The 20223-nt window shown below is 41.7% G+C and overlaps 1 protein-coding gene and 1 pseudogene across 4 annotated transcripts in view; one reads left to right on the top strand and one right to left on the bottom strand.

The window, feature by feature from the left end:
• Nucleotides 1–3925, bottom strand: part of LOC311615471 (folate receptor beta-like) — a 4430-nt pseudogene extending 505 nt beyond the window's left edge. The window contains exons 1-2 of the transcript in view: nt 3896–3925; nt 1–139 (exon numbers count right to left, since the gene is read on the bottom strand). The exon at nt 1–139 is cut by the window's left edge and continues 505 nt beyond it. The product of the transcript in view is annotated as a folate receptor beta-like (transcript). The remainder of the gene's footprint in view (nt 140–3895) is intronic.
• A 2359-nt stretch (nt 3926–6284) lies between these two features.
• Nucleotides 6285–19995, top strand: LOC311617036 (leukocyte elastase inhibitor-like). 3 transcript variants are annotated; one of them, XM_084873166.1, is made up of 9 exons: nt 6287–6356; nt 6844–6914; nt 7473–7647; nt 9546–9683; nt 12541–12658; nt 14603–14745; nt 14832–14999; nt 17386–17524; nt 19698–19995. In XM_084873166.1, the coding sequence occupies exons 3-9, from the start codon at nt 7480–7482 to the stop codon at nt 19763–19765; spliced, it is 942 nt and encodes a 313-aa protein (XP_084729292.1). In that variant the 5' UTR covers nt 6287–6356; nt 6844–6914; nt 7473–7479; the 3' UTR covers nt 19766–19995. The 3 variants fall into 3 exon arrangements, with proteins under 3 accessions (XP_084729291.1, XP_084729292.1, XP_084729290.1); XM_084873164.1 differs by lacking the exon at nt 19698–19995 and having other exon boundaries at nt 6306–6356; nt 17386–19660; XM_084873165.1 differs by lacking the exons at nt 6844–6914; nt 19698–19995 and having other exon boundaries at nt 6285–6356; nt 17386–19660.
• Nucleotides 19996–20223: the final 228 nt, after the last annotated feature.

Below are 20223 nucleotides of genomic sequence, written 5' to 3'. Positions count from 1 at the left end.
TGAAATGGCACTTGCAGGCGGGCTCCATCTTGCCACAGTGGTCCCAGTTGAAGTTGTACAGGAGGAAGGTGTCCCTGTGTAGCCCCTGGCTGGTGCTGGCAGAGCAGCAGGCATTCTTCCTCCAGGGAGTGCAATGAGGCTTTTACAGCTCCTCTAATTTTTCTTCTGGTTTTCTCTTTCCTTCTAGTTGTAGAATTTCCAGTCAGTCAACTTTCCTGTAGTTCTGGATAATGTCCATTTTGTATTTTAGTTGTATTTTTTGAAATTGTTGTGCGAGGCTGCAGTGAGATGTTTACCTATGCTGCCATCTTGGTTTCTCTCCATCCAGACATTTTAAAAATGTATTTGTGTACTCCTGTATTGGGTGCATATATGTTTGCCAAAGCTATTTCTTCTTGTTGTATTACTCCCTATAGTATTATGAAGTGGCCTAACTTATCTCTTGTTATGTCCTTAACTTTGAGATCTAATTTGTCAGATACAAGTATTGCTACCCCAGCTTTTTTTTTTTTTTTCATTTTTATTTGCCTGAAAAACCTTTTTCCATCCCTTCAGCATCAGTTTGAGTGAGTTCTTTGTTCTGAGGTTGGTCTTTGGTAGACAGCAGATATATAAATCATGTTTTCTTATCCACTCAGCTACCCTATATCTTTTGATTGGGGCATTTAATTCATTTGCATTTAAAGTTATTATTGATAGGTACTTTTTTGTTACCATTTTTATTCTATACACCTGTGTTTCTTCTTCCCTTCCTATTTATTCTTTTACAGCAGACCCTTTAGCATTTCTTTCATTACTGGTTTGGTGGTAATAAACTCCCTTAATCCTTTTGTATTTGTGAAGCTCCTTATTTCCCCCTCAATTTTGATTGATAGTCTTGCTAGGTACAGTATTCTTGGATTCAGACCCTTCCTTTGATGATTTTGTATAATTCAATCTATTCCCTTCTGGCCTGATGTGTTTCTGTTGAGAAATCAGTCACTAGTCTGATGGGGGATCCTTTGTAGGTAACTTTCTGTCTCTCTCTAGTCACTTTTAATTTTTTAATTTTTATTTTATTTTTTTAATATATTTTATTGAATTTTTACAGAGAAGAAGGGAGAGGGATAGAGAACTAGAAACATTGATGAGAGAGAAACACTGATCAGCTGCCTCCTGCATACCTCCTACTGGGGATGTGCCCGCAACCAAGGTACATGCCCTTGACAGGAATCGAACCCGGGACTTTTAAGTCCGCAGGTCAATGCTCTATCCACTGAGCCAAACCTTTTAGGGCTCTAGTCACTTTTAAGATTCTTACTTTGTCATTGGTGTTTGACAATTTAATTATAATATGCCTTGGTGTTGGTCCTTCGAGGTTCATTTTGTTTGGGACTCTGTGAGCTTCTTGGATTTGTGTGAGTTTTTTTTTCTTCTCTATATCAGGAAAATTTTGTCATTATTTCTTTAAACGGGTTTTCTATTCCTTGCTCAGTTTCCTCTCCTTCTATTATGTGGATGTTTTTTCTTTTCATGTTGTCTCAAAATTCCCTTAGGCTCTCCTCCTTTTTTCTTTTTTTTTTCTTTTTTCTAGATGCTGCTCTACTTTGGTATTTTTTTCCTTGATGTAGTCTTCTGCTTCTTCTAGTCTACTATTGATGCTTTCTATTGAGTTCTTTATAGCAGCAATGTCATTTGTCATTTCTTCTTGGTTCTTCATTTTCTCTTGGTGTTTATACATATTATTGAATTTGTCTTCCATTCTTTTCAGAAATCTTATGACCATTTCTCTGAATTCTTCTCTGACATGTTTCTTGCATCCATTTCATTTACTTCCTTTTCTGGTGATGCCTCCTTTTCTTTCATATGCAGGCTGTTTCTTTGTCTCCCCATGATCTCTCTTCTCCAGGTGACTGGATATTTAGCTCTGTCTCCTGCGTTGATTTAAAGGCACAAAGTAAAACACAAGAAGGCACAATGAACAAGGCACTGAGCACAAATGTATCCATAATACGAATAACTCCAAATAAAGGTGATCACCAGAGAAAAGAGAATTAGGAGATTAAGAAAAAAAAAAGAAAAAAAAAGGAGGGGGGGGGAGTGAAACAATGATTTTGAGAAAAGTTAGAGAAAAAAATGAAGAGAATAAAAAAAAGAAGGGGGTAAAACTATTTATATGGGTAGAAAACTCCAACAGAGCAACCACTAGTCCCAAAAAATGCAAACAACAAACACCCAGAGATGAATGCAAATTACAAACATCAACTAATAACAAGTGAGGAGAGGTAAAACAGAAGAAGAAAAAAAAGAGAGAGAAACAATCTCACAAATAAGCACACACAAAAAAAACAATCTAATCAACAATCAAGCAAACAACAATAGGACAGAAAGGAAACAAGGCAAAACAAAACAAAATAAGACAAAAAAACCTAGAACAAAACAAAACAAAACAAAACCCAATAACCACAACACAACAAAAAACAAAAAACAAAAAAAAGGAAGAGAGAAAAAAATTGGATAGTGAAGAAAGAAAAGAGAGAGGTGTATATAAACTTAGAGCAGGGAATCGGAAATTATTATAGATATATAAGTATGATAAATTTTTAATAGGAGGTAAAATGAAATAATAGGAAAAATCAAAAGCAGGAATTCGGTAAGAGAAACAGGATAACAAAAGAGGAAAAGCGAGGAAGAGAGTGTTGGCATAAAGATAAAGATTAGATAGAGTAAAATGATGCTAAAGGAAAAATGAAAATAGAATGTAGAATACTAATCCCAAAATAAAATAAAATAAAATAAAATAAATAGAAAATAAAATTACACTTTTAAAAAGGTAAAATAGTAGTAGTAATAATACTGATTAAAAATATAATAATTGAAAAGGTAAAATCAAGTGAGGAAAAAAGAAAAAGTAAAAGATGAAAAAATAAAAATGTGCAGTTATAAAGGTCATTCACTTCCTCTATTGTTCTGTTTGGCATGCCTGTTTCCTCTCAGGTAGTCAGGACAGTATTTACGTTCCCTGAGTTCCACTGCTCCCCTGTATTGTAAGCCACAGTCCTGATTTTTAAGCAGGCAGTTATTTCTTTGTTTTTTAGACTCCTTTATTTGTGTTTACACAAGAGTCAATTTGTGATTCAACCCCTAGGTGCCAGCGTTTCTGGCTTGACCTCTGGGGCTATAAATCCTCTTTAGCCAGTATTTAGGTGTGTTTTTTTTTTTCTTCCTTATGGCACTTAATACTTGTTTAGGATAATGGACTGCCCCAGAGCTGCTTCCTCCAATACTACAAACAACTCTTTGAACCTCTGTGCACATCTTTTTTCCCCTGGCACTAAGCAGCTGGCACACTGGTAAAATTTCAGGCTGCCTTTTTGTGCTCAGGCCAGCTATGGGTTGGTTTTTAGAGTTCCCTTCTGCCAGCAGCCTTGTGGACACCCTTCCAAATTTGTGGATCATACTAGCCTCAAAGGCCATAGACTTTGTGGGGCACAGACTTCCCCTGAACTTCTAGATCCCATGCATTTCTCTCTCTAGCCTGGATTGCAGACCTCACCTTTCCCTAGACAAAATCTGACCTTTCCGTGAGAAGGTGCAGAGCTCATCCAAGTCCGCGTATTCATGCTGCTTAAGATCTGGTGTTCCTGGGTATGCAGCTGGTCCCTGGTTGGTGTGGTTGGAGAGTCCCAGAATATACAGGCTTCTGATAACAGCCACTCTCCCCTTAAAGATGATGCAGTCTCCGCAGTAAAGCTGGGCACTCCAGAAGAGATTTCAGTAGCAGTAGAGGCTGCCCGGTCAAGGGAGCCCAGGCCACCAGTCCCCAGCAGTCCCTTGAAGTATAGGTGTTCCTCACCCACAAATATACATTCACCACATATCCACACAGTCTCCTTTCCTTCTCTCATTCACACACCTTGTAGTCTGCCTTCCCATTTGCAGCCATCTTTTTTCCAAGCCATAATGTTCAGTCAGGCATTTGTTTGGAGGTATTAGAATGCAATGTTCAAAGTTGGGGATATTGTTCTCTGTTAAAAGGCACTTTGTGTAAGTACAGGTGGGCTGTTTACCAAGGTTCCAGTCTCTTCTCAAGAAAGTTAACAAACATGGCACATAGCATTCTTAGATGAGCTGACAAACCCCTTGGAGAACAAAAGTGGCATTTCCTTTAATTAAGTAGTATTAACACACTGAAGAAAATAAAATAAAAGGAAAACTACACGAAGGAAGACTGTGAATTATAACTCTCCTTATAAATGGCTTAGAAATACAGTTTTATAATTTTGAATTTCAATATGCTTCATAATCATGTTGCATTTTATTATTTCTGAAAGATTTCTCCCTTGTGTCAATCGCAATATGTCCATTCGCTTCACCCTAACCTGCCTCTGCCTATTGTCTTCCAACTTTGCATTATGATGCAGAGGCAGAAGATCAGCCCTCCTGGGTCCTCCATGGTCTCCTCTCTGGATGTCGGTTCCCTCTCAAGGTTCTTAACTTTGTCCCTCTTCTGAGTTACCCTGCTATTGCCTGGGTTTAGAGTCTCACCATATCTTCTCCACTATCATTTTAACTGCTTCTTGAGTGATCTCTCCAAGTCCAGCCTGGTCATTTCCTCTGTCTCATAAATCCTCATCACTGATAGAATAGCCTTTACAAATAAAATCTGTTTGTGAAACCAAGATGTTTTTGTTTTGTTTTATTAATCCTAACTTAAGGGTATTTTTACATTTTTTCTTATAGATAGAGTCAAAGACTGAGAGAAACATTGGTAAACAGTAAGATTATTAGGTTGGGGGAACTGCTTTTTGCTGTTCAGCAGTTTGGCCAGCATCAGGTAATAACAAGCGGATTTTCAGGTTTGGGGAAATGCCCTCAGCTATATGGCAGCAGGCACTAACAAATATCTTCAGCCCAGACATTTAAAGTGGGAAACAAACAAACGACCCACAGAAATAGTGGTGTAGCCATCACTGTGAGGAGAATACTGGGGCTACATTCATGTTGGTTTCTAAAGATAGTGACACCAAGGTTGTTGGTTGGAACTGGGGACCCTGAGAAAGAAGCTACCTACCAAGAAGGACTCCTTTTGGCTAAATCGACTCAAATTTATAAGACAGACCCTTGGAGCCATTTCAATGGGAGAAGGGGACTCAACAGGAGGACACTTCAAGGAGAAGACTGCACTGCACTGCCTGCCTGCACTGTGCTCCTGCATCTGAGCCAGCCCTTAGAAAGGAGTCTCTAGAATATACTTCAATATTTAAGACTGAGGCTTTCCCCATTCACTTGGAAATGTGCACTTATTACCTTATCAGCATTTTCTCTAACCAATCAGAGCAGCTCCATTCTGACCAATCAGGACAGATTGGAGCAATCAAACTTTGAGGACTTGGAGTCTTGTCTTGCATGAGGATGGACCAATCAAAGACCAGGGGTGGGGACTTCTCTCCATTTAAGCCAGCTTCTTTCTGGCTCTGGGAGCACACCTTCTCTTTCCACTCAAGATTGTTTCCTGGAGAAACAGGAAGAGGGAGATGGAATGGAACAGATGGAGCAGACCAGACCAGAGCAGAGCTTGTTGTCAGAGAGGGCACCTTGCCACCTGCTGCTTCATACTAGTAACTGGGTTGCATCACAATTGAACTGTTTGCACTGAATAAAGTTTCCTTCTTCACTGCACCCTAAATTGGGGATTCTTGGTGGCATTGAACTGGCACCAATGACCAAAAGCTGACAGGACTGTTTTATCTTATACTGGAGGTCCCTCCCCATCTCACAAAACAAAAACAAAAGCACAGAAAAACAAAACCAATTCAGAGTGTGCAGATGAGAATCAGAGGGGCTAGTTTGCCCTCAAAGAGGTGATACATTATGTCCTCTCAGTGATTCAGACTTAGGCAAGCACTAGGCCATTAGGTCCTTGCTAGAGATCTGAGTTCCCTAGACTCAAAAAGATGCTCATTTCCTGAATAGTCCACCCTCATCTAGGCTTCTACTGGCACTGCCCAGGCTCCTGCTGTGCCTGCCCTGCTGCCCCACCCTGCTCCTTCCCAGCACTCTTCCCGCCCCCGCCCCCCTGCTTCCCCCAGGTGCCCTTGTCCTCTTCCTACAGGCCCAGAGCTGACTCACTTCAGGGAAAGCTGGCCCTTTGGGCATTGTCAGCTCCAAAGCTCCTCCAGGCTCCACCCACCTCAGGAACTACATAAGGGTAATGATTGCTCTGTGGCCATCTTCATATCCTGAGTCACTCCCAGGCTACACCCACTTCAGGGGCTATATAAAGGCAGTGCTTGTCACTTTCAGCATCTTCAGATCCTGAGCCCCTCACAGCCACCAGCCAGTAACACTTGAGATCCAGGCACCAGGCCCTTTAGGTGAGTGGGACTGAGCTGTTGGGCATGCCCACAGCTGGGATCTGCCAGCTGCCTACCCCTCACTCAGCCCTGGCCTTCAGTGCCCTGGGTACCCACAGCCCCTGCCCTTTCGCTGAAATTGCTGCCTGCACTGCTCATTAGAGCAGGAGGCAATACCCCCCATCCAATCCCCTAATCAGGGGTGCCAGTTCTGCCAGGCCTGTGATGGATGCCGCCTTGTGGCTGGAAGCCGGAGCCAAGCCTGAGGTCATAATATTTTTATTTCTTTCTCAGCTCCCTGCCTCCCTGAGCAGTTTGTGACAGTTTTTAGGCAGCCCTGGAGGCATAGCGTTTCATTGCTGTGAATGGAGAGAAACAAGGAGGGAGACAGGGAGGGAGACAGGGAGGAAGGGAGGGAGGGAGGGAGGGAGGGAGGGAGTGAAGACCAATGTGATCCTAGAGGTTACTTTCCAATAACAACAGTCATAACTCAATGTATTACTGACAGGGAAGCAGCCAGCACACCTATCCTTCCTTGCCCATCTCTGTGGAAACAAGCTCGGAGAGAAGTCAGGATTGGTAAGCAGGCTTCTGGGCTGAGGAGGAAGGCCAGTCACCGCGCCTGAGGGTGTCAGAGCGGATGCTTGTCCCCTGCTCCTGGGGGGCTGCACCCTGACCCTAAGGCCTGTGCTGGGTTTTCAATCTCTCACTTCCTATACCAGCCTCCAGCCTTGGGACACTTCACCTCTCTAAGCATTAGCAGCTAAATCTTGAAAGTGAGGAAAATTGATCACTTTGCTGAAATTTGCTTTAATGCAGTGTGGGTAGCTATGGTTTTCCAGTAGAAAATTATCATTTCGGGTAAAGGGTGGGACATGTGTGTGCTCCCAGCTGAGGAGGAAAGGCCCGGTCCTGCAGCTGAGTCTGCACATCAGAGCCTCTAGGACCCTGGGTCCTGTGCCTGGTCTCTGCTGGATCCTTGTCCTGTTCCCACCTGTGAACTCATGAGATAGTGTTCTTGGCCTCCTGAAAAAAGAAAAGGAAGTACAAGTTTCATGGGGTTTCAGGGCGAGGACGACCTGGAGACCTGCCATTGCCTAATGAGCTGGGGTGCTAGGCCTCTGTCCTGTGTTGCAGCCTCACCATGGAGCAGCTGAGCTTGGCCAACACCCGGTTCGCACTGGACCTCTTCCGCACCCTGAAGGACAGCGACCCCTCTGGGAACATCTTCTTCTCCCCCATGAGCATTTCCTCAGCGCTGGCCATGGTCTTTCTGGGGACCAGAAGCGCTACCGCCGCACAGATGTCCAAGGTCAGCAGAAACCAACACAAGCAGCCTGGCTTCCCTGCCAGTCCCTGATAAGAAGGCGTGCCTTTGAGCTCCTACAGGGAGTTTTAAACACTGTGCTTGTGTGTTCCACAGCTACACACGACGAGGCCAGACTTCCAGAAAAGCCCCAAGATCAGTTCATTTAGATGCAGGCTTTCCCTCATGATTGAGCTCTTTCTGAGCACATACTGTGTGCCAGGCACTGTGTTTGTTTGGCTGAGGACACAGCGGTGAAGAAAGCTGCCAAAGCCGGTGCTGTGCTGCTTCTGGTGCCGTGGGCACATCTTTGAAGGCAGCTCCTCTCCATTCAGACTTTTCAGTTTCTGCTTTTCATGCAGCCCGCTCCTCATCAATAAACGCCTGCTGTTAATGTTACCTTTCAGCATGAAATAGCACAGGGAACGCACCAAGGAGAGAAGTTGGCGGTGTTGTCTTTTTGAGGGAACAGGCCACCGTGGGGTTCTATACTGCTGAGGCCTAGCCCGTGCCTGGCACAAGGGCCTGTGCGGGTGGGAGGGAGTGAAGGAGAGGAAAGAAGGGAGGTAAGGCCGCTGCAGGGACTGGGCCAGGCCCTGGGTGGGAGGCAGGTCCCTGTCACAGGGAGAAGAAGCAGTACTGCCTGGCCTTCCACCTGGCCTTCCTGGGTGTGGGGCGGACACTGTGCTGTGTGGTCTTTGGTGAATTCTGAGAGGGGAACTCCAGTTCCTTGAAGTAGTGAAGATTACAAGGTGCCAGTAACTGGAGGAGGTCCAGCCTTTGATTCAAAGTGTATCCATCTGTTCCAGCTCCTAATCTTTTATTCCCCCATTTTATGAAAAACCAATGGTCATTGCAGACATGAAAGCATTTTTATATTTTCCAAAACCCACTTTTTATTTTATCCCCAGACGATAATGGTTAGTTGCTTCTTGCAGGGTAATGTCAGCTTCTCTTTTGAGGTTTATGCAGGGACTGTACTACCTCTGCAGAAAATAGTTTTAAAGGTTCCCCTGCTTTTCCATCAAAGCAGATCTATCACAGCAACTGTGCAAACATTCCCCATTTTGGTGAGTAACTGGGCTCTGTACATTGTGTAGGTTTATTCTTTGTTTGTAAACTAAGATCCAGCCCAGGACTCATAAAACCCTAAAGGGATTCTTGATTTGTAACATGAAAATTAATCTTTTGCTGAATGTTAAGTTTATAGATTTTTAAAAATATATACATTTTATTGATTTTTCACAGTGAGGAAGAGAGAGGGATAGAGAGTTAGATACATTGATGAGAGAGAATCATTGATCCACTGCCTCTTGTACTCCCCCTACTGGGGATCTGCCTGCAACCCAGGTACATGCCCTTGGCCAGAATAGAACCTGAGACCTTTCATTATGCAGGCCAACACTCTCCCCACTGAGCCAAACTGGTTTTGGCTATAGATGTTATTTTTAAGTTACTGATGCTGATAGTGTAGTTTAAAAATCCCCTCAATTCTGTAATATCTTTGTGCTCCCACATAGGGGATGATTCTTAATTTTACTGTTTATTTCTGAGAACTTTCAGTAAAACTCTCTTTGATACAGAATTTATATATAAATTTACCAGTTGTGATTTTCTTTGGAGAAAAAGCAGACATAGGTCAATATTTAGCCTATTAACCACTTACATTCATGGGACTATTATTATAAAAACAGTGATGTAAAAAGAGCTTATAATGTAATTACGTCTCACAAAGGTATAAATTTTAGACTCTCTATTTTGTTCTCCAATGAAATTTTAATAAAGTATTGGGCTGATATTATTGATATTAGTAATATAATTATTAATTTTATTTGATAGAAGCAAATGTCAAGGAATCCATTTCAAAATAAATGACTGCAGAAAGAATGTTTTCTCTGTTTTAGACTCTTCACTTCGGTGCGGTGAAGGAGATTCATTCCAGTTTCCAGAGTCTGAATGCTGACATCAACAAGCGTGTAGCTCCCTATCTTCTGAAACTTGCTAATAGGTTATATGGAGAGAAAACCTATGAGTTCCTCCCTGTGAGTACTTTGCTTTCACTTTCTTTTTCTTTTCTTTTTTTAAATAAATCTTTATTGCTCAGATTATTACAATTGTTTCTCCTTTCCCCCCCCCCATAGCTCCCTTCCACCTGGTTCCTGCCCCACTCTCTGCCCTTACCTCCCTCCCCCAACCCCTGTCCTCATCCATAGGTGTACAATTTTAATCCAGTCTCTTCCTGCACCCCCTCACCTCTTTACCCCTGATAATGATCAATCCACTCCCCTTCTTTGCCCCTGATTCTATTCTATTCACCAGTTTATTCTGTTCCTGATTTTTAATTCACTTGATTTTTAGATTCACTTGTTCATACATATGTATTTGTAGATCATAATTTTTATCTTCCTCTTCCTCCTCCTCCTCCTCCTCCTCCTCCTCCTCCTCCTCCTCCTCCTCCTCCTCCTCGTTCTTCCTCTTCTCCTTCTTCTTCTTCTTCTTCTTCTTCTTCTTCTTCTTCTTCTTCTTCTTCTTCTTCAAGAATACTTTTCAGCTTTTTCTATAATACTAGTTTGGTGGTGATGAACACCTTTAGCTTTTTCTTATCTGTGAAGCTCTTTATCTACCTTTCAATTCTAAAGGATAACTTTGCTGGACACAGTAATCTTAGTTGTAGGTTCTTGCTATTCATCACTTTGAATATTTCTTGTGAATATTCTCCCTTCTGACCTGCATAGTTTCTGTTGAGAAATCAGTCGATAGTCGTATGGGTGCTCCCTTGTAGGTAACCAACTGCTTTTCTCTTGCTGCTTATAAGATTCTCTGTTTGTCTTTTGCCCTTGGCATTTTAGTTATGATGTGTCTTGGTGTGGTCCTCTTTGGATTCCTCTTGTTTGGGGTTTTGTGCGCTTCTTATAAGTCTATTTCTTTCACCAGGTGGGGGAAGTTTTCTGACATTATTTCTTCAAATAGGTTTTCAGTATTTTGTACTCTCTCTTCTTCTGGCACCCCCATAATTCCGATGTTGGTATGCTTGAAGTTGTCCCAGAGGCTCCTTACACTGTCTTCTACTTTCTCTTTTCTTCCTGCTTCTCCAGAGGAGTGTCCTTTTGGATCTTTGTATTTCAAATCTTTGACTTAATTCTTGTGTTCCTCCCGTCTGCTGTTGTATCTCTGCATAGTATTTTTTATTTCAGTCAGTGTATGTTTAATTTCTAGTTGGGTCTCATTAAATTTATCGGCCTTTTCTAGGAAATTCTTGAAAAACCTTATAACCGTGGTTTTGAACTCTATATCCAGTCTTTTGTTCTTCTCCATCTCTTTTGTTTGAGATCTATTTTCTTGACTCAGTATTTTCGCTGCTTCCCAGAGTTCGTAGGATAGCTTTGTGTGTTTGTTGTCTTATATGGCCCAGTGGGTCAGCCTCCCCAATTATGGGAGGTAGGCACTCTTGGTGCTCCCCTTTGTGGATTGCATGTACAGCCTTGTAGTTAAGTCTTGATTGTTGTTGGTATCACTGGGAGGAATTGACTTCCAGGCCCATTGGATGTGAGTATCAGCTGTGTCTACTCCAGAATACCTTCTGTATTGGAGACAGTCTAATAGGATCAGACTTGCAAAATTGCAAAAGCCTTTGTGCTCAGTTTGGATGGGGCAGAGTCTCAGGGGTGAGCTGACAGTCTTGGTTTCCCATCAGCCTGCCCTTGTGCACAAGCCTCAGACCTCTGCCTTCCGTGGCTCCCCTGAGTTTCCGCCTGACCATCCAGATTTCCTGTGCAAGACCATGGGTGCCAGGGGGCTTGCCTGGAATTGGTTGGGTCTCTGTAGTCTGAAGCTCAGACTCCTTCCGCTCTGGAGAGGCTGTGGCAACCTCTGAGGTCATATCCCTCTGTGTGCACTCACTTGCCCGTGAATGTAGACCCTGCCTGCTGTGGCTTCTGGCTCTCCCAGTTTCACAGTCTCTGAGTCTCTGGGTGCCTTTCTCTATAGTTCAGACTCCACCCATATGAGCCTGAGTTCACGGGGTCTCGCTCAGGGTTGGGATTCAGTGCAATCTAAAAGGGTTCAGTGCAGTCAGGGACTTGCTTTCCCCTCCCGCCAGCCAGGCATTTGGCTACTCTCCCACTCTGTACCTGAGCATCTCCCTACCTCAGCGATTTGCAGTTCCCAATCTGATCCGTGAGCCTCTTTCCTTCTTTCTAGTTGTAGAATTCCCACTCTTCCAGCTTTCCTGTGGTTTTGGATGATGTCTGTTCTGTCTTTTAGTTGTTATTTTGAAATTGTTGTGCGAGGTGGCAGCTTAGGTGCTTACCTAGGTCGCCATCTTGGTTTCTCTGCTTTCACTTTTCTAAAACTCATGAAACAGTGCAGACATTTTGCACCACAATCAAGTCACAGATGTCAGTTTTTATTTTTATAAACATTCAGAAAACAATACAGAATTTAAACATATGGCAGTATCCCCATTAGAGATTCAATTTCATTTGATAGTCTTCACAGGATAATATTGACCCTGGCTGTTTTAATAAAGCAATAGTGAATTCCATAATTCACTTCAAAGAACAATCAATATATACTTATTTATGGAAATGTCAATTTTAAAAAATTTACCAAAGATTAGAAAAGAATTGGTAAATTTTATGCAATACCAAAGGTACTGAAATGAACACTTAAAATAATTAAGGTGGTAAATTTAATGTTATGTTTTTTTTACCATAATGCAATAAGTATAAGGGTTAGAATTTTTTTGTTACAATGAAATTTCTGTCTTTTAAGACAATTTCTATTGCTTTTAAGGACTTTAGAAAACCATTTCTGTATATAGCAGAAGTTATTCGTGGGTTGTTTTTTTTTTTTTATTGATTTTTTTCTTTTTTTTTTTCCATTTTATGTTTTAAACAGGAGTTCTTAGCTTCAACCGAGAAAATGTATGGAGCTGAACTGGCCAGTGTAGATTTTCAGCGAGCTTCTGAAGATGCAAGGAAGGTGATAAACGAGTGGGTCAAAGGGCAGACTGAAGGTAAGAGAGTGGGCCGAATGTAGTCATTCATTACACACTGGCCGTTCTTTTCCTCCTCCCACTGTCCCAGCCTGCAGATGATTCCCTGCCCTTTTCCTCTGCCCTCACCCTCTCGCTGGGGCTAACCTCTGCCACTGCCCACTGCCAGACAGCTTTTAAATGTGGGAATTCCTCGACATGGGAACTTCAACATGCTTTCATTGAAGTAGCTAAATATTTCCCCCATAAATGCACCAAACCACATTTTAAAATTAAAACTTAACATTAAATGTAGGATAAAAAGGATAAAGCTTTGAGGAAAATGCATCCTGGCCCAGATTATGGGGGAAAAAAAATCCTATAGAAAAAAGCTTAATATGCTAAGTGTCCAGTCATCCAGTCCCCTGCTGTAGCAATTGAAGTGTAATATGCAAATTAAATGTTAATGCAACTAAATCACTCGCTATGATGTGCACTGACCACTAAAGGGCAGACACTAGGTCTGGTAGGTTAGCTTGCTGCTGGGGTCTGGCAGATTGGGACTGAGCAACACTGGCTGGACACCCTCTGCACCCTTTCAAGGTCCTTCTCTTGCTGGCCACCTCCCACATCCCACTCTGGCCTTGATCTGGCACTCATGGGGTCCATTGTCCTGGCCTAGGCTCTCTCACAATTCCGGTACTCCTTGTGGGATGTCAGAGAGCCGGTTTTGGCCTGATCCCTGTCAATGCAGAAGCTGTCCATTGGTGGTCAGTGCACCCCCACATGTGGAGTGCCACTCAACCAGAAATGGGACTCATGGCTGGTGAGCACAGCAGCAGTGGTGGGAGCCTCTCCTGCCTCCATGACAGCGCTAGGCCCACTCTTCATGGAAAGTTGGGGGTCCCTAAGCTGGCAGGCAGTTTTATCCCTGGGATCCCGGATTGAGAGAGGGTGCAGAGGGGGTTTAGGGGACCCACATATTCTGAGTGCACCAATTTTGTGCACCGAGCCTCTAGTCTATAATAATAAAAGTATAATATGCTAATTAGACTGGACAACCTTAACAATTAAGCTATGGTGGCCAGGGTGGAGGCAGCTCTGCTGGTGGTGGCCAAGTCCCTTGCACAAATTTTGTGCATTAGGCCTCTAGTATTCTCATACTTGTGACACAAAGTTCTGTGGCCATAAATATTTTGGCAAATGTCTTGTCAAGCTGTAAGAGATGGCTACATCTCAGTTGTTTCTTCACCACAACTCTCTCTAACCTCATCAAGGTCTGAGACAAGGTGCCTACCCAACACATGTCTCCCAGCCAAAGCGTTCCTCATGGCCATTCTGCGGTCACAGGGGAACTGGTGTTTCAGAGGACTAACTGTCCTTGCCTTCGGATAAATACTGCTAAATACTTCTGTGGGAGCAGCTTCCACCTGGAGACTTTGAAGAAATGACTTATTTAAAATTCATTTTCATTAAGAAATATTTTTATGCCTGCCAAAGAATGGCCATTCATCACGAAGGCTTATTGTTTTTCATAGAATGCAGAGAAGATTGTCCTGTTTTTAGCTTTTAAACCCTTTAGTTGTTTTCTTTTTTTTTTTTTTTAATATATTTTATTGATTTTGTACAGAGAGGAAGGGAGAGAGATAGAGAGTTAGAAACATAGATGAGAGAGAGTCATCGATCAGCTGCCTCTTGCACACCCCCTACTGGGGATATGCCCACAACCAAGGTACATGCCCTTGACCGGAATCGAACCCGGGACCCTTCAGTCCCCAAGCTGACGCTCTATCCATTGAGCCAAACCTGTCTTGGCCCTTTAGTTGTTTTCTATAGAGTTGAAACACACTGGTAGGGCTTCCCTAACTTAATACATTAATGGGAATTAAATAAAAAGTATGAATTTGAATTGTCTTTCAATGCAATTCAAAAGTAGAATACTGATATGTGAAGATTTTTTTTTCCAAATTTACTTTATTTCTTTAGGGAAAATTCCAGAGTTGTTGGCTGCAGGCGTGGTTGATAATATGACTAAACTTGTGCTAGTTAATGCCATCTATTTCAAAGGAAACTGGCAGGAGAAATTCAGTGAAATGGACACAACAGATAGACCTTTCAGATTGAATAAGGTGAGATGATGTAACTACAAAACTGCTTTTTGCTCTAAGGAAATGCAGATAATAATATGAGTGACTTGGTTTTTTTGACTATTCAGAAAGACACAAAAACAGTGAAAATGATGTATCAGGAGAGTGAATTCCCATTTGGCTACATCGAGGACCTTAAGTGCCGGGTGCTGGAGCTGCCTTACCAGGGCAGGGAGCTCAGCATGGTCATCCTGCTGCCAGATGACATCGAGGACGAGGCCACGGGTCTGAAGAAGGTAACGGCTCCCACACTCATGCTTCATGTTTCCATCTGACACATGGGTTCTGCCTGTGTGTATGTTGTATGGTAGTAGCCCATCAATGTTTGCTACTCTGAAGCCTAAGATTAACTTTTCAGTGACTGTCAGTGAACAGTTGTGGTGGGTGACATCTAAGGATCTATGTTAAATTTAACATGTCTGTAGCGGGCCACCTGGGAAGGCACATAGACATGCTTTAAATTGTCAGCTGAGCTCTAGGCAACTGGCAGAGCCTTGTCATGGCTACACCCTTCCTCTCTCCATTCCCCCTGTCCCCCGGAAGAAGGCGGGGAAGGGGGTGTTATTTAGTTCTAACTTCTTACCTTTGTCCAGGTATAGGCAGGAAAGGGTCTAGATATGTAAATCTAGTAATTCTAGGGCCTACTTAAGAATGCAAATAAGCTCCTTTGATCATATAAAATAAACATGCTGCTTGGTTCAGTGTATTCGCTGCCTCTCCATCAGAGAGAATAGCATCTCATCTAGCTTCCAGCTTGCTTCTATTTCTGCAACTTGCTCTCTTTCTTTCTTTAATTTCTTAATTCCCAGTTCCTCCACTCAGCAACCAGTCTCCTTCCTTTTCCATGCTGGACGCTGAAAAGAGAGAAACACCGCTACACATGTCAGTGGCAGCTCACAGGAATTTTTTTAAATGAACTTTAGAGGAAAGTGCAGTAAATTAGAATTGTTTTGAGACAAATTTATTAACATTACAAATTCCAAAACATTCATAGTAGGCAGCTTCAAAATGTACTATGAGATCCTATTATTACACTGCTTATTCTCATCAAAATTCATATAGATTGTGAATTAAATTTCTAAGAGCTACATGTAGAGAAGACTCATAAGAAAGCTAAGCTTATTTTCTCATGTGAACTCTGTATGATGTTTCTATCTTAGTTCAGTTAAAAACAAAGACATTTCTTGCCAGGCTAGGACTAGGCAAAACTGTGAAGATTATGGTTTTTCTTTAGTGTTTCTAGTCTGCTGTGTCGTTTTCCTCTACCCTCTCTCTAACCAAACTGTTATCAGGAAGAGGTCCAAAGTTAATTATTTGTACTTATAAAGTCTGTATTAAAATCAGTATGTTCCTTCTTTTAATTGTATTTTCATATTTGTCTCTCCTCTGATTATAACAAAAAATTCTTCAGCTTCATAAAATACATAATCAGCATCAGTAGATCAAGTGGAATGATGGATCCATTCTAGTCCAATAGTAATAGTAATATGCTAATGATAATGATTGACATTTTTGTGGCACTTACTGTGCCACATTAAATCATTTAATGTTCACAGAAATGCTAAAAGATAGGTAATATTATTAACCCTCTCCAAATTTTATTTATTTATTTATTTATTTATTTATTTATTTATTTATTAAATATATTTTTAATGATTTTAGAGAGGAAGGGAGAGGAATAGAGACAGAAACATCCATGGTGAGAGAGAATAATTATTGGCTGCCTTCTGCACACCACCCACTGGGGAATGAGCCCGTAGCCCAGACATGTGCCCTTGGCAAAAATTGAACCTCAGACCTTTCAGTCCGCAGTCAGACACTCTATCTGCTGAGCCAAACCTGCTAGGGCTCTTCTCCTAATTTTATTTTATTTATTTGTTTATTCATTTTTAAATATATTTTATTGATTTTTTACAGAGGGGAAGGGAGAGAGATAGAGAGGTAGAAATGTCGATGAGAGAGAAACATCAACCAGCTGCCTCTTGCACACCCCCTACTGGGGATGTGCCCACACCCAGGTACATGCCCTTGACCGGAATCAAACCTTGGACCTTTCAGTCCACAGACCGACGCTCTATCAACTGAGCCAAACCGGTTTTGGCATCTTCTCCCAATTTTAGATGAGGAGCTAGTCCGTTTTCTTTTTTTACCCACAAGCTAAATCTATTAGAGATTACTTCAGCACATGAGTTCACAGATAACCATAGTGATCAATAGGGTTCAGAATAGAAGAAATAGAAGAAAACTTCGGAATTTTACCTTGCACCAATCAACTAGTTAAAGGAATAACAGCCATCATGGCCTATCACAGTAATCCAGTGTGGTAGGGGTTTAGGAAAGCCTGGGTGGATGGATGGGTAGGTGGGTGGATGGATGAGTAATTGAAGCTTCTGATTTCCAAAGTCCCTGTTACTTAAGCCCTTGATAACTTGGAACACAGCTCTGTTCTATTATCACCAATTGCTGAAAAGAAATGAAATCCTCCAAATGGAATCTATTTTGGCACAAAACATGAAAGAAACTAATTAGCAACTGATAACGAGTTCATTCATTTAAATATTGTTTATTACTTTGCTTATATGAAGTAGTTCTCACTTCTTCTTTTGCCGATTCTCACTTCAGATTGAAGAACAGTTGACCTTGGAAAAACTGCATGAGTGGACCAAACCTGAGAATCTGAGTTCCATGGAAGTCAACGTCCACCTGCCCAAGTTCAAGCTGGAAGAGAACTACAACCTCAACTCTCACCTGGCCAGCCTGGGTATAGAGGATCTCTTCACTAGCAGGGCTGATCTGTCTGGCATGTCAAGAGCCAGGGATCTTTTTGTATCAAAAATTGTCCACAAGTCTTTTGTGGAAGTAAATGAGCAGGGCACAGAGGCAGCCGCTGCTACAGACATAGATTGCGATACTTGCTGCCTTATGCCAGAGGAAAATTTTGTGGCCGACCATCCATTCATTTTTTTCATTCGACACAATCCCTCAACTAACATCCTGTTCTTAGGCAGACTTTCTTCCCCATAGAGACTGTGGAAATCCAAGGCAAAGCTCAGAGCTTTGTCACTAGCCCTTTCAATAGTGATAGTTTTCATACATCTGCAACAAATCTACCATCCCAAAACTAATCTCTAACTCCTTTTGTGATGTCAGCTCAGTTGCTGCTTACATGTATTAACATTGGCATAGATATCTATTTTCCTTTTATAAATTGAAAAATTCAGTGATTACTTTTAATGCATCAAGCAGATATGTAGATGCTTGACAGTGTAGTAAACTAAGAAACTGCTGTACTCTCTTGATAGCCATAAGAAAAATTATGATACTATAATTTATTTCACAGATAGACTTCTGGAAGCTATGGTAGAGAGACATTCATTGCTGAAGGGAGGCTTAAAAACACATATTCAATTGAAATATAGGAGAGCAGCCCAATTAAGTGTTGGATTATGAAGATTAATTTTCCTTGGCCAGTGTTTCTGACCCTTTGTTCTACAGGATTAGTATTCTATTATAGGCCCTCTGATTTCAAACTAGTAAAGAGGTTATTTCCCTTTATCCACCTGGTTGGTAGTTTGTGTGGGATCACAAGGAGTGAAGAAGTGTCTTATCTTAAAATATGCCATGAAACCACAAAAAAGGGAAGTGTAGTAGGAGAGTAGTTAAGCAAGAGGGGAAAAAAGAACACACTGTTACCAGCTTCTTGTGTTTTTCTGATAAGGGCTCCTGATTTCCATCATCTAGTCCTGATTGTGATAGCAATGGGATGGCTTTATGCAGTGCTGGATGGGGAGGGTCTCTGTGATCATTATAAACCTTAGTCAAATGCACCCCTTGGAATGGGGCTTCAAATGCTGCATTTTCTTGCTCCCATAAGGCGAGTGGGTTGGCTAATAAAGTTTCCTAAGATTCTGCTAGCCAGACTTCTCAGTCCTCTTCTTTCTATCTGAACTCAGAAAAGACAGGACAAATGGTGCTCTTGGACTAACAATATTGACATCCATGATGATAGTCAGTGGCTCCATGAAAGAAAAAAAAGATTTTATCAAATTTGTTGACACGCTTTCCTTCCTTTTGTTCTTAAAATACTTATAGTTCTGTCTCCTACAATATTCAAGGTTCTCTTAGGTATAGGGCAAATAAGAAAAGCAAGTCCCTGCATTCTATAGTCCTTCTCTTTGGGCTCTTATGCTAAAATCTACTCATTGATTGACAGTAAATTGTGTTATTCAGATAGAAACTAAACTGCCTGGTCCCATGTAACTCTGCTCAAATCCTTTTTTTATATATATGAGGGAACAGGCTTGTAGACTATAAATAAATTATTGAATGTTAAAACAACTAGTAAATTTCAGAGCAGAAACTAGAATTCAATAAATAATTTATGGGGAGAACATCTAATTCTTTACTGCAATGGTGAACTAGGTAACAGACCTTTTAACAGTACCAAAAAACCTAACCAAGCAAGCATGAGCCCAAAGGCAAGGGAGCTGCCATGATTATGAAGAAGTACTCAGCAATCTGGGGTAACTTGGTGACTATGGAAACTGGGGCACTTTTACTCCAGGGGCATTTCCCAATCCAATAGGGATAAAAGGACATGAAACAGGGACTTTGATGATATTTAAGGCCAGGCAGGCAGAATTTTGGCCTGTCAAGTATAACCCTGTGCTTTCATTTGACAAATAATAACTACAATCTAGGAGTATGACTAAAGCAGCTTAGAATGTATCCCTGATGTAAGTACTTGCACAGTCCCCCAAATTCCAATCTCTTAAATTGGAGTACATCTATTAAGGTTTGCTATTATCTGGAGGCATGTGGTAGAAGAAAAAAAAATATTTCATAGGGAATTAGAAGATGACCCATAAACCTCAAAATTCTACATAATAAAAGTCTAATATGCAAATTGTTCTCTTTTGTGGTGGTTTGACCAGGAGATCGAGAGTTTGACTGCTTACTATGCTGTGTGCTGACCACTGAGGAGAAACATGGAACATGGTGAGCATCGGCCATGTGGTGCTGGCAGCTGGCAGTAGTGGAAGGGCTGCTGCCCAGATGGGCCCCAACTGGAGCAAGAGCGGGACAATGGTGGGATGATGGAGCAGGTGAGTGGGCAGCTCCAGGCCAAGGCAGGTGTGACCAGCGGAGGTGGCAGGGGGCAGGACTGCCAGCAGGCTCCCAGGTGCTGAGGAATAAAGGGCAAATACCAATATTAAAATATTTATTCTAATTATTTCCTTTTCAAATGTGCATGAATCTGCAGCGGGCCACTAGTTATTTTTATAATCAGCTTTTTAAAATATACTATCACATAATTAAAGATAAGTGGGATTTTATTCATAACAACATGTATAAAAATCAGCATGAAAAAACAGATAATGGAAACAGAAGTACAGGGCTCTAAATATTGAAATAATCACACTCAAATTATAAAACAACAAACACTGTTTTATCTAGTTG

The sequence above is a fragment of the Pipistrellus hanaki genome, assembly GCF_964339955.1.
Source record: "Pipistrellus hanaki genome assembly, chromosome: 2".
NCBI classification, from domain to species: domain Eukaryota; kingdom Metazoa; phylum Chordata; class Mammalia; order Chiroptera; family Vespertilionidae; genus Pipistrellus; species Pipistrellus hanaki.
The sequence above is the reverse complement of the archived record's forward strand: the minus strand, read 5'-3'. Positions and strand labels throughout refer to the sequence as shown.